Here is a 14118-nt window from a genome sequence, read left to right on the forward strand (position 1 = left end):
GACCCACACATGGTCAATTGATTTTCAACCAAAAAAACGCCAAGAAAATTCAAAGAAGAAAAGGATAATCTTTCAGCAAGTGGTACTGGAACAAGTGGATATCCATATATGCAAAGAAATGGATGTGACCCTTACCTTACACCATATATAAAAATCAACTTGAAATAACTGAGGGACCTAAATATATGAGTCAAAACTAGAAGCTTTCTAGAAGGAAAAATTAGAAAATCTTAGGGACCTTGATTTGGCAAAGATTTTTTTAAAACAAAAAGCACAGAATAAAAGAAAAAAAAACCCTAAATTGGAGTATATCTATAGTAAAAACTCTTGCTTTTCAAAAGACACCATTAAGAACATAAAAATTAAAGCCTCAAAAACAGGGAAAAATATTTGCAAACATATGTATGATATACAACTTCTATCCAGAATATACAAAGAATCCTTTTAACTTAAAAATAAGAAGACAAACAACCCAATAACAAACGGACATTTGAACAAACACCTCACTAAAGATGTGTAGATTGCAAACAAGCTCATGGAAAGGTGTTCAACATCACTAGTCTTCAGGGAAATGCAAATTAAAACCATAAAGGGATAACACTATATACCCACTAGAATGACTAAAATGATAAATACTAATAATTCTAAGTATCGGTGAGGATGTGGAACATCTGCAACTCTCATATAATGCTGCTGGGACTGCACAATGGCACAGCTACTTTGGAAAACAATTTTTTATAGTTAGACATTCACTTATCCCATGATCCAGCAATGCCACGCCTAATTATTTTCCCAGGAGAAATAGATACAAAGACTTTGATGCAAAAGTGCAAAAAATTTATAATAGTCATTAATTTTTAGGTGTATTTATAATTGCTAAAAACTGGATTGGATCTGAATGTTTATCAACATTTAGATAAACAAGTAGATAAACAAATGGATAAAATGGATAAACAAATTTCATTATATTCCAGGCAATGGAATACTATTCTGTACCAAAAAGAACAAACTATTGACTTATGCAACAACATAAATGAATCTCAACAGTACTAATCTTAGTGAAAGAAGCCAGAAACAAAATGCTAAATGCTGAATGATTCTATTCATATGAACATATGAAAATACAGAGATAGAAAGCAGGTTTGAGGTTCCCAACAGGATGACTACAGAGCCATGAGGACACTTTCTGGAGGATAAAAACACTGTTTCATCATTATGGTGATGGTTACATGACTTATCAAAATGTACCCTTAAAAATCACTGGATTTTAATTGCTATTTCTATTTCCTTTCTAATGATCGGATTGTTCAAGTGTTCAGTTTCTTCTTGATTCAGTTTTGGTGGACAGTATGTTTCCAGAAAATTGTCCATCTCCTCTAGGTTATCCAGTTTGGTTCTATATAGTTTTTCATAATATTCTCGTATGATATTCTGTATTTCTATTTTGTTTGTTGTAATTTCTCCATTTTCCTTTCTTATTTTGCTAATTTGTGCTCTCTCTTTTTTCTTCTTTGTGAGTTTGGCCAGAGGTTTGTTGATTTTATTTACTTTTTCAAAAAACCAGCTTTTGGTTTGGTTGATTTTTTTCTATGGTCTTGTTAATTTCTATTGTATTTAATTCCTCTCTGATCTTTATTATTTCCTTCCTTCTGCTGCTTTTGGGGCTTTTTGTTCTTCTTTTTCTAATTCATTCAGGTGGTGGGTTAACTTGTTTATTTGAGATTACTGTAAATGTTAATGGACTAAATGCTCCAGTCAAAAGACACAGAGTGGCAGACTGGACTGGATGGCTTCACCGGGGAATTCTACCAAACATACAAAGAAGAACTCATACCAGTCCTTCTCAAACTCTTCCAGACGATTGAAAAGGAGGGAATACTGCCAAACTCATTGTATGAAGCCACCATCACCCTGATACCAAAACCAGGCAAAGACACTACAAAAAAAGAGAATTATAGGCCAGTATCACTGATGAAAATAGACGCCAAAATCCTCACCAAAATTTTAGCAAATAGAATCCAACAACACATAAAAAAGATTATACATCATGACCAAGTGGGGTTCATCCCAGGGACACAAGGGTGGTTCAACATACGCAAATCAATCAATGTAATACACCACATCAACAAGAGAAAGGACAAAAACCACATGATCATCTCAATCGATGCAGAAAAAGCATTTGATAAAATTCAACATCCATTTATGATAAAAACTCTCGCCAAAGTGGGTATAGAGGGAACATATCTCAACATAATAAAAGCTATATATGACAAACCTACAGCCAGCATAGTACTCAACGGTGAAAAACTCAAAAGCTTCCCACTAACATCTGGGACAAGACAAGGATGCCCACTATCACCCCTCCTATTAACATAGTCCTGGAAGTCCTAGCCACAGCAGTCAGGCAAGAGAAAGAAATAAAAGGGATCCAAATTGGAAAAGAAGAGGTAAAAGTGTCATTATATGCTGATGACATGTTACTGTATATAGAAAACCCTAAAAGGTCCACACAAAAGCTACTAGAGCTGATTGAAGAATTCAGCAAGGTAGCAGGTTACAAAATTAATGTTCAAAAATCAGTTGCATTTCTTTACACTAACGATAAATCAACAGAAAAAGAAAGTAAAGAAACAATCCCCTTTAAAATAGCACCCAAAGTAATAAAATATCTGGGAATAAATCTAACCAAGGAGGTGAAAGAATTATACACAGAACTATAAACCATTGATGAAGGAAATTAAAGAAGACTTTAAAAAATGGAAAGATATTCCATGCTCTTGGATTGGAAGAATCAATATTGTTAAAATGGTCACACTGCCCAAGGCAATCTACAGATTTAATGCAATCCCTATCCAATTACCCAGGACATATTTCACAGAACTAGAACAAATCATAATAAAATTTATATGGAACCATCAAAGACCTAGAATTGCCAAAGCATTACTGAAAAGAAAGAAAGAGGCTGGAGGAATAACTCTCCCAGACTGCAGACAATACTATAGAGCTACAGTCATCAAGACAGCATGGTATTGGTACCAAAACAGACATATAGACCAATGGAACAGAATAGAGAGCCCAGAAATGAACCCACAAACTTTTGGTCAACTCATCTTCGACAAAGGAGGCAAGAATATACAATGGAATAAAGACAGTCTCTTCAGCAAATGGTGTTGGGAAAACTGGACAGCAGCATGTAAAACAATGAAGCTAAAACACTCCCTTACACCATATACAAAAATCAACTCAAAATGGATTAAAGACTTAAACATAAGACAAGATACAATAAACCTCCTAGAGGAAAACATAGGCAAAACATTATCTGACATACATTTCAAAAATTTTCTCCTAGAAGAAATAAAAGCAAGAATAAACAAATGGGACCTAATGAAACTTACAAGCTTCTGCAGAGCAAAGGAAACCAGAAATAAAACAAGAAGAAAACCTACGGAATGGGAGACAATTTTTGCAAGTGAAACCGACAAAGGCTTGATCTCCAGAATATATAAGCAGCTTATACGACTCAATAAGAAAAAAATAAACAACCCAATCCAAAAATGGGCAGAAGACCTAAACAAGCAATTCTCCAAGGAAGACATACAAATGATCAAAAAGCACATGAAAAAATGCTCAATATCACTAATTATCAGAGAAATGCAAATCAAAACTACAATGAGGTATCACCTCACACCAGTCAGAATGGCCGTCATTCAAAAATCCACAAATGACAAATGCTGGAGAGGCTGTGGAGAAAGGGGAACCCTCCTACACTGCTGGTGGGAATGCAGTTTGGTGCAGCCACTAGGGAAAACAGTGTGGAGATTCCTCAGAAGACTAGGAATAGACTTACCATATGACCCAGGAATCCCACTCCTGGGCTTGTATCCAGAAGGAAATCTACTTCAGGATGACACCTGCACCCCAATGTTCATAGCAGCACTATTTACAATAGCCAAAACATGGAAACAGCCTAAATGTCCATCAACAGGTGACTGGATAAAGAAGAGGTGGTATATTTATACAATGGAATACTACTCAGCCATAAAAACCGACAACATAATGCCATTTGCAGCAACATGGATGCTCCTAGAGAATGTCATTCTAAGTGAAGTAAGCCAGAAAGAGAAAGAAAAATACCATATGAGATCGCTCATATGTGGAATCTAAAGACTCATGGACAGAGAATACAGACTTGTGGTTACCAGGGGGGTAGAGGGTGGGAAGGGATAGACTGGGATTTCAAAATTGTAGAATAGATAAACAAGATTACACTGTATAGCACAGGGAAATATACACAAAATGTTATGATAAATCACAGAGAAAAAAATGTGACAATGAGTGTGTATATGTCCATGAATGACTGAAAAATTGTGCTGAACACTGGAATTTGACACAACATTGTAAAATGATTATAAATCAATAAAAATGTTAAAAAAATCACTGGATTTTATTTATTTATTTATTTAATAGGTAAATTATACCTAAAAAGCTGACAAAAACATCCCATAATCCTATCACTCAGAGAAAACCACCATTAACGCTGACATAATTTTTTCCTGTTTTCATTAATACTTGTGTAACAGAGAAAAACAAATTGACTCCACATTGAATCTTGTTTCTTTAACTTTTGTATTCTGTTGCTTTTGCTACAAGTTAATCACTAAAGGGATGTTGCCTACAGCTTAAAGTATACATAATGGCCCATCTTGAGAAACCCTTTGTTTAGCTAGCAGGAAACGTCATAACCAGGCCCACCTGTGAATGGCTGCAGGAAAGAAGAAATTAACACATCCCCTCTGGAGTTTAGCCAGAACAAGGGAATCTTTGCAATAATTTATAGCTTTTTTTTTTTTTAACCTTACCTCTTCATCTCCCCCTCTTGGTTCTATAAAAGAAACTAGTGTCCAAACTCTGGGAAAGATGGTTCTTTGGGACATTAGTCTACCATCTTCTCAGTCTTCTGGCTTTCTAAGTAAAGTTGCTACTCCTTGCTGCAGTAATTCTTCTCTTGATTTACTGGCCTGCTGTGCAGCAAGCAGTACTAGCTTGGACTCGATAACACTTAAATATATCTGAAATCACACTTTATTTGTATACTCTGTATCCTATATTAAAAAATTAAATTAAATAGAGCTTTGTGTTACGTTATTACATGTTTTGAACATGTTTTGAAAGATAATTTTTAATGGCTGCTTATAATTTCTTTAACCATTCTACTATTGGATATTTAGATTATTTCCAGCCTACTATAAATAACTAAAGCAAGCAAAACCTATTTAGGTATAAGGTTTTTATTCTGTAATTTTGATCTTCCCTGACACCCAATTCTGCATAATATTTTGACTGAACACTGGAACTGCCTTCTAAGTGGCTACCTGCTACTTACTGGTCCCCACTGTCACGCTCCCCACACTGCTGCCACAGTTGCTTCCCAAACACAGCTGATGGTGTCAGTCCCTAGCTGACAACTTCGGTTGGCTTTCTGCCTCTAGGATGAAGCCCTGGTTCTCTGTGTTCTTCACATGTCGTGTGATAAGCAGACGTCAGGCCTCCACATGCACACTATTATGGTTGAATTGTGCCCTCCCCACCCAAAATATGTCAGTGTCCTAAGCCCCAACCTCAGAATGTGATCTTATTTGGAAATAATTGCAGATTAGTTAAGATGAGTTCACACTGGAGTAAGGTGGGCCCTGAATCTAATATGATTGTGTCCTTATACAAGAAGACTGCCATGTGGAGGCACAGGGAGGTGGTCAGTGACGGTGGAGGCAGAGATTGGGTGGATGCGTCTACAAGCCAAGGAACACTGAGAATCTAGGACAGGGTCATGGCACAGACACCTCCTCAGAGCCTCCTAAAGGAGCCAACCCTGTAGACACCTTGATTTTGGTTATTTAGCCTCCAAAACTGTGAAAGAATATATTTCTTTGGTTTCAAGTCATCCAGTTTGTGGTATTTTGTTACAGCACTCCTGGGAAACTAAGACGCATTCCATGTCCCTGGCACACCGAACGTCCAAGCATTCCTTTCCAGAGATTTACCCACACTGTTCGCGGCTCAGAATGTTTGTCACACCTCCACCTGGCTCCACGCCCTTGCCTGGCAAATTTAAGGCTTGGTTTCAGTCTCTCCGCTTGAGTGAAACCTTTTCTGCTTTCCCTTTTTGCCTCAGGAAGTTGGCTGCATGAACCCTCACTGTTCCTTTGTAAATAGGACTTGACACCTGCTATTATAATTACCAATTTTCGAAAGCAGAGATTACATCTCACTCTTTTTTGGGGGGATACCCAGTGCTGAGTGACTGAATATATAGTCTAGTGAGTAATGAAATCTTTTATCTTACAGAAGGTACAAGACATGGTGGATAATACTTTGGAATGACTCCAGAGTTAGGCAGACCAGATCTGGTTTGAAATCTAGACTGTACCACTTACCAGCTGCTGGGTCATCTTGGGCAAATTGCATAACCTCTCTGAGCCTCAGTAACCTCATCTATAAGATGGAGACACTATTTTCTTCCTGGCGGGTTATGAGAAATTGATGAGGTGTCAAATGTGACTGCCCCTACACCCCTAGCTGGCATTTAGTAAATGTATACCTTTTCTTTTTTTGAATATAAAATTATTAATTTGTTAAATATATACATAAGATTACAAAACCAAAATTAGTATATCTAAAACAAAGGGTAAATTATTATAAAACTTATTTTCAAAAAATGAGACATAATTCACTCATAAATTACTGGCAGGACCATACACAAAATCTTTGAATTTGCATTTAAATAACTACAATTTTGTTATTTTGATTGGAAAGCTCTGAAGACTTTGATATGTTTGTTTACTGGGGATAATTTAATTTTTGGCAACACTGAAAGTGAAAAAAAAAACAGAGGAAGGAGAAAAAAAGAAAACAGAAAGAAAGAACAGAGGGAGAGAATCTGCTTCCTGGCAAGTCTCCCCAACATCAGACTCCCTAATGACTTTTTTTTCCCCCTTAGGGAGAGAGCTAATTTAGGCCATAATTGTTCTATCCCTTGAATCTTTCAGAACCAAAATGAGCGTTGATGAAAGAGCTACTCTGATAAAGCCCAGAGCTCTAGGCTCACAGTAGTACCTCCAGGGTCCCCAGGAGGCCATCACATGCATATGACCACAAACAGAAGTAGTGGAGTTCTGTCAAGATTTCTAGCCCCACAAAAAGGCCCTCCCAGCTGCTACAGATTGGTTCCAAATGGAGCCTTACTGGATCTCTGGTGAACACACAAAGCAAAAGGCAACAAAACAAACACATCAACCCCGTCCCTTCGGAGGGCTTGTAAACCACCTACATCTGTTTCATCATCACCATATCTAGCAATTTCCTGAAAATAAAGTGCATTTGTTTTCCTAAATGTTGTAACTTGTCAGTCGTAAAAGATGATCCTGAGACCATTAAACTGAGCTCTGTTGGAACTGACACTCTTTTATAGAACACCACTGTCACAAAGCAGTATACAAACGGGGCTCGAGCTGAGAGGACCATTCCTTTATCTCCAAGTTTGGATCCATGAAGCAGAAGCAAACAGATCCTAGCAGTGGAGGGGAGGGGCTGAGCTTGCCCAGTTTAACTCTTGGCTTTGCCACTTTCTAGCTATTGCCTCAATTTTCTCATCTGTCACATGGGAATAACAACAGTACCCTCCTCAAAGGTTGCTGTACAAATTAACTGAGATGATACTGTACAATGCTTAGGACACTGTCCAGGACGTAAGCCCTCAATAAGTGTATGTTGTTGTTATTATAAACATTACTGTTACTGGCTATTCTAGTTTTCTGCAAAAGGCAAGGCCCTACAAAGAAAGAAACACCTGGGGTAAATCATTCTTTTCCTCAAACTAGCATATTTCTGGGAACAATACAAGGTTTAAGCAATAAGCTGTCAACTAAGACAAAGCAATTCAGAAAATGAATTATTCCAGGCTCGCCTTGCCTGGAGTGGCCCTAAAATGTTCCCTTGTGCCCAAACGTTATTACAAAACATCTATCAGATTCTTAAAGAGTACCATCCAAGGCACTGAGGATAGTCAGAAGCTTTTCAGCTCCATGCTCTAGGCAGTCACTACTGGTCAGTTGAGGTTGGCAAAGATAAAACAGTACAATCTATTTGTGATCCCCAGTATAAGACATTCCAACTTTCAAGGAAGGGATGCAATTCCCTTTATAACGATGATACTGGGTGAGGGGTGGAGATGACAATCTCTCTGCCTTACAATTATTTTTTTTTTTCATTGAAGTATAGTCAGTAACAACGTGTCAATTTCTGGTGTACAGCATAATGTTTCAGTCATGCATGTACATACATATATTCATTTTCATATTCTTTTTCATTATAGGTTACAAGATACTGAATATAGTTCTCTGTGCTATACAGAAGAAATTTGTTTTTTATCTATTTTATATATAACAATTATCACTCTATAAGAATTTTGCTTCTGGGTAACTGTGGAAGAAGAAAACATTATTTCAGTCAAAGTATATCTAAAATTGGTAGAACACTGAAGTGGGTAAGGCAGTTTTGGGTATCGATTCTTCCAGAATACCAGTCCCTCTACAGAAGCTTTAACTCAGTACACAGCAGACTAGCAGCTCAGAGCAGAGCTTCCCAACGCGTATGCCAGGAGTGGATTCTAGGTCTGCAAGAGGTAATAATGCCATCAGTTTTGGGGGCAGTTAGGGCTAGGGTGCTAGGGCAGCAGTACCCCTGGCCATGAGCGAGCAGGCCCCTTCATGTACGTCAATATGCTGTGCAAACATTATCATTTTCTATGTGTGTCATGACTTGAAAAAGTTTGAGAACCACTGGTTTAAGAAATACATTTTCCAGAGTCTTATCTGTAACCATGGCAGAGCTTAAGCAACTTATTTTATTTTAAGATCGTGATTACTAATACTAATATGTTCTAGAAAAGCCAGACACACATTCTTGACCTGAGAGGTCATTCCCGTAACCAGAACTTTCCTATGGTCAGCTTCCTTTGTCTGCAAGGGGCAGAGATGCAGTAAGGGGTAGCACAAACAGTGAGGGCTTTTGCAAGGCCCACCAAGGCAGGCAGGAATCCCGCTGAAATTAAGAGACTGGACCTATTCCGAGACAGGACATGGAAGCCAGCAGCTTGAGAGACTACAGCCACAAGAAACCCTGGCTCTTCCACCTGATACTCCACTCATAACGTGACTTGGCTACATTCTGCCTTTGCTTCTCTTTAGGGGACTGTCTTGCATTTTTTCCCAGTTGGCTACTAGTTGGCTTCTGCACCCTCTGTTCTGATTTTCTACACTAGTGCTTTGCTTCTGCTTATTTCTAGGCTCTAGATGTCTCATAACTTCAGCCTGCTTGTAATTCCTCCCGGTCCCTACTTCTACCCGCTGGTCAATCGCTCTCTCTCTCTTCCTCCCTCCCCCTTCTTCCTCTCTGCAGAGAGGAAGTGTCAGTTCCCACAGCTAACTCCCTGTGTCTCCCCCTATTTGCCAATCGACATTCTTAAGAATAAGACTCTGGTGGCATTGCCAATTCCTGTTTGGACAGAACCCAGGCCACTCACCAACCTACAATTTGACTAATCTTGGAACAAATGCCCACTGGGTGAAAGAGGCTGGAGTTATAGGGCTCAAAATATGTTCTTTGAACAGTGTGGGGGTAGGCGGGATAATTTTCTTTTGAAGCACTCGAGGTAAAGACAACACAGTATATCTAGAATAAGCCATCTAAAGAGAACAAGGTTTTATATTTCTACTTGTCAAAGAGAACATTTAAACATAGCCATTTTCTCTTAAAGAAATCATTTTGGTAATTTCCTTCTCTTCTCCCCCTTTTCCCCCATCTATTATCCATCAATCCAACCATCCATCTAATAAGTATTAAGCTTTCTGTCTTCAAAAGAAATGCACAAGGTCTCCCATGATCATAATAGCCCTTGAGGACCATGAGTCTATTAAGGGAGAAAGATTGTATACGCAAATCACTATTAGTGCCCGAAGAATGGCATAAACTAGTGCTATGGAAGTTCCAAGGAGGAAGACATGTGCTGGCCAGAGAAGATGCCATTTCAGCTGGGCCCTGAAAGATGGGGCAGATTCTGATATTCATTTCAGACACAAGGAACAACAGGAATCTAAACCTCAAGTCAGAGGAGTTTTGTAACCTCAAAATTCAGATTTTGGCATTTTAAGTTCTAGGAAAAAATGCATGATCATTGTAAAAAAATTCAAAACAAATTGAAAATATATAGTGTAAAAGGCCTGTATCTCATCAATGTTCACTTACCCTTCCATGAAAGGAAATATCCTGTCCACAGGTAATCACCATTCATTATATAGTATGAATTTGTCCATTATATAGTATGAATTTGTCCAACTTTCCCATACTATTACATTAAAGCTTTATATTTATTTGACTAGGAAGATATTATTGAGCCCATTTTACAAAGAAGTGAGTTAAATAACTTCTTTGGACTAAGTAGTTCTTTAAATGAATATTCCATCAGACCTTGTTATTAGTGGCTTGAAGTGACTGAGAAGGACTCAATTCAGTACTGTGAGTAGCTCTTGTGTATAAGGAGTCATTGTGACCAGATCTGGAAGAAAGCCAGAGGTGGGTGTGTGCACATTAGTCAGACGAAAAGATCCCACTCACAACAGAAAGTCCTATATATACTGACATGGGTATTCAGGTCTTAGCAGACCTTTTGGTATACTGGAAGCTTTACTTCTGTCTCCAACAGAAGGTGGATTTTAGTAATGGAATGCTGATGCCATCATTGAAGGCTTAAGAAAAGTAAGAAATGTTCTCCTCCACAACGTCACTTTTAAAATATACCAAATGAATTAGTTATCAGCATGTGTCCAAATTGAAAAGCCAGCTGAATTTACTCAAGCTTCTTCCTTTCACATCCAAAGTCAGACTTTTAAAGGAACACATCACAGAGCAGATGAAGGGAACCCAGGTTATACAAATGTAGAACACTTACCCCAGACTGCCATGAAAACAGCAAAGAAGACAGTGGCTCCATTGTCAAAAAGGTGGGTTACCTGGGAACATTACAAACCACAGTTAAACTAATTTCTTACATATGACATTTCCATTCACATTTTTTCACATTCTATAGAAATAGCTCTGATAATACAATGAATTTTGCAGGGTTTCTTTGGGGGATATTCCTTTTGGACCTTAAGGAAGAAGGGGGTTTTTCTGACCATGAAGTAGTTCAGATATGGAAAGGAGAATCTGTTCCATTTATGTGGGTATCATTTGGTTGAGCACTGATCAGCAGCCTTAGTGGTGCTATAGAGAATTTCCTTTTGTGCACTGTAAAAAGTAACATGCATGCACATCTGAACATGGATAGATTTATATTTAAGACCAGGAAGGTATTAAAGTCGCTGCTTTAAAGGTTTCTGATTTCCCAAGCACAGTTTTTAGTGCCTCATTTATTCACTTTGAAAACATGGCTATTTTGTTGGTATGATTTTGAGGAAACATTTTCTGGGCTTCCGTCTGGACCTCAGTATTAGAAAGAAGAACAGCCCACCAACACACACCACTTCTACCTTTATTACAGCCTCAGGTAATCACTGCCTTTACCTCATACAGATAACATAAAGACAGCTAGCAAATACTTTATGGCTAAATCATACATTCTATTGCAAGCACCACAGCAGAAAGCAAAAATACCTATTTTTGCTGCAAAACTGCCAGGCTCATTTCCGCCTCCAGGATAAATCACACCAATGTCAAGCCAAATTGAAACGATGACTGATACGTTCATAAAGCATAACTTTTTTTTTTGGTGCTTTATGGCTCTCTATAAAGTATATTTTACTGTCCCCTCGAGAATCTGCCAAGTGTAAACAGATCTTTTCCTATTATCTCAGAGCATGAAGTATTTAAAAATTTTCCAAAAGTTTATGACTTTTCTGTCTTTAAACGTAGGAGAGATGGGCAGCATTCAAATACCCAGTGTGAGACCAAAGTCAAAAACTAATTTATTCCTGTGTCAGAAGGAGCACTGACACTGTACATACCAGGTAGTCGCATCAAATCAAGCCTGGAAGCCCCAGTGGGAAGTGGCAGGTCCGTGCCCCCTACCAGGGCATTCACTGGGAGCTGGTGGAAACTCCCAGCACCACTGGTGAAGATTCTGGAATGGACTGTGCTTTTCATTGTTTTTGGCTGCTCAGATAATCTTTCCTCCTTCCCTGGGTAACAGGTCTCTCTCCAGCAGGTCACTAGGGGGTCACAAAGCTCAAGTAGAGCCAGCCAGAGTTCTTCTCTGGGACTGACATGTAAGCACTTGCAGAGGGACATCTTCCCGCTGCAGTTGCCAATTTGGAAATACATGAATCAGGAAGGGGAATTAAGGGGGACTTCTAGTTCCTCCTAAGGTGGTAAATCAGGAAAGCTGATGGCTCATTCTGCCAAAATCAAGCCTGGAGAAGCAGGATAGTAGATTTCAGGAACTAACAGAACACAAAACACTTATCTAAGAAATGCTGGAAGAAACAGAAGGCTGTCTCAAATTGGAGAGAGAGAGAGAGAGAGAGAGAGAGAGAGAGAGAGAGAGAGAGATGGTGGGGATTGGTGGTGGTTCCCAAGCAGAGTAAGAGCACAGGTTAGAGAAATACCTAAGTTCCATGCCAGCCTCTCCCTCAGTGGTCACTGGACAGTTAGTCCCCCCCCCCTCAGAAATCAGCTGCAACAGGTCAAACCACAAGTGTGGTGCTCTTGGGGTAACATCAGGGATGTTCAGAGTCCCACCTGGGTGGTGAGATGGTGATAGTAGGTGCTGCCTGGCCAGCTGGCCTCGGGCATGCATTTCTCAGTGCCTTCCCTCTTAAACCCCAGGGCTGGTAGATTGCAGTCAAGAGAGAGAGCCTCGTCTCAGTTCTGCTTTGTTCTAAGCAGACTTAACAATGAAACTCCAACCAGCAGAGTCCTCTGACAGTGAAGGCATGCAGTGGTGCCTGGGACACACTGTCATCCTCTGTCAACTCACCAGGACTGGCCTGGCCTCTGACCCTTACCCAAAGTGGCCGATACCTCCAGGGGACAAGCTCCCACAGGCCCAAATAACAGTATATGGGGAAGAGAGCTGCCTCCAAAATAATTCCAAACTAGGCCATGTACACCTTTGGAAACAGACATTCTGTAACAGCAGACCAAGAATTTAAGATTAGCATACAAACATATTTGAGGAGATAAAAGAAGGAAGATGTAGGTCTGGAGCTGTGGCAGTCAGCAGCCACCTTCCCCATCATGTGAAGGGAACATCATGCAGAATGATCACGTGGACAGGTGGCCAGAGAGTGACATCTGGGGACCTGGACAGCAGGTCTAGGCCATGAGGCCCTTGTGCTCCATGTGAGCTACTCTAGTATCCTTCACAGTGAAATGAGCCAGTAAGTCCCTTTATGCTTAAGCCAGTTTGATTTGAGTGGCTGATCCCTACAAGCGCAAGGGCCAGGGATAACTCATTCCTGATGGGCAGAACAGCCGTTGATTGGATTGGCTCCAGGCTTCAGTTTGGTCCAATATTTCTATGTGGCCTAAGTCCCAAGAAATCAGCCTGGCAATTCTAATAAATTTTTCTAAAGGAGATTCTGTATAACATCACTTCTTTCATTCTGAGGCTTTTAAGCCCTCCTTTACCAAGTTTCTAGGCAAGACCAAATCCAAAATCCAGCATCTAAACATCGTGTGGCTCAGTATGGCCCAATGACCTGTTTTGCCGTCAGATAAACTGAGAGGCCAGCTACTTACTGCTGTGTGACCTCAGGTAAGCGATTTTTACCTCTCTGAGTCTCCGAGTGAGATAGGAATAATATCACCTACCTTGAAGTTGCTGTGAAAATTAGAAATAAGAAACATAGGCTGCTTAGCTATTGCTGTAGCCTACCTATTATTATAATTATTATTGTTCTAGATCTAGACAGTTTGGTAGGGCAACTGCCCGAAGAAGGCTCTGTAAAATCTGAGCACTCTAAACGATTCATGGTGATCCTTCTACGGAATTATTATAGCACTCCTAAAAAGAGAACTTTGCTCAAGGTGTTATCTTTCCACATAACAAATACCCCCAAACCA

General features: G+C 39.4%; 1 protein-coding gene across 1 annotated transcript in view; it reads right to left on the reverse strand.

The window, feature by feature from the left end:
• ANO4 (anoctamin 4) overlaps positions 1 to 14118 on the reverse strand; it is a 308805-nt gene that overhangs the window by 56629 nt on the left and 238058 nt on the right. Inside the window, exon 14 of the mRNA XM_072973171.1 lies at positions 11006 to 11066. Coding sequence (XP_072829272.1) covers positions 11006 to 11066 — 61 coding nt within the window. The remainder of the gene's footprint in view (positions 1 to 11005; positions 11067 to 14118) is intronic.

Source organism: Vicugna pacos, chromosome 12 (genome assembly GCF_048564905.1).
Source record: "Vicugna pacos chromosome 12, VicPac4, whole genome shotgun sequence".
Lineage (NCBI taxonomy): Eukaryota > Metazoa > Chordata > Mammalia > Artiodactyla > Camelidae > Vicugna > Vicugna pacos.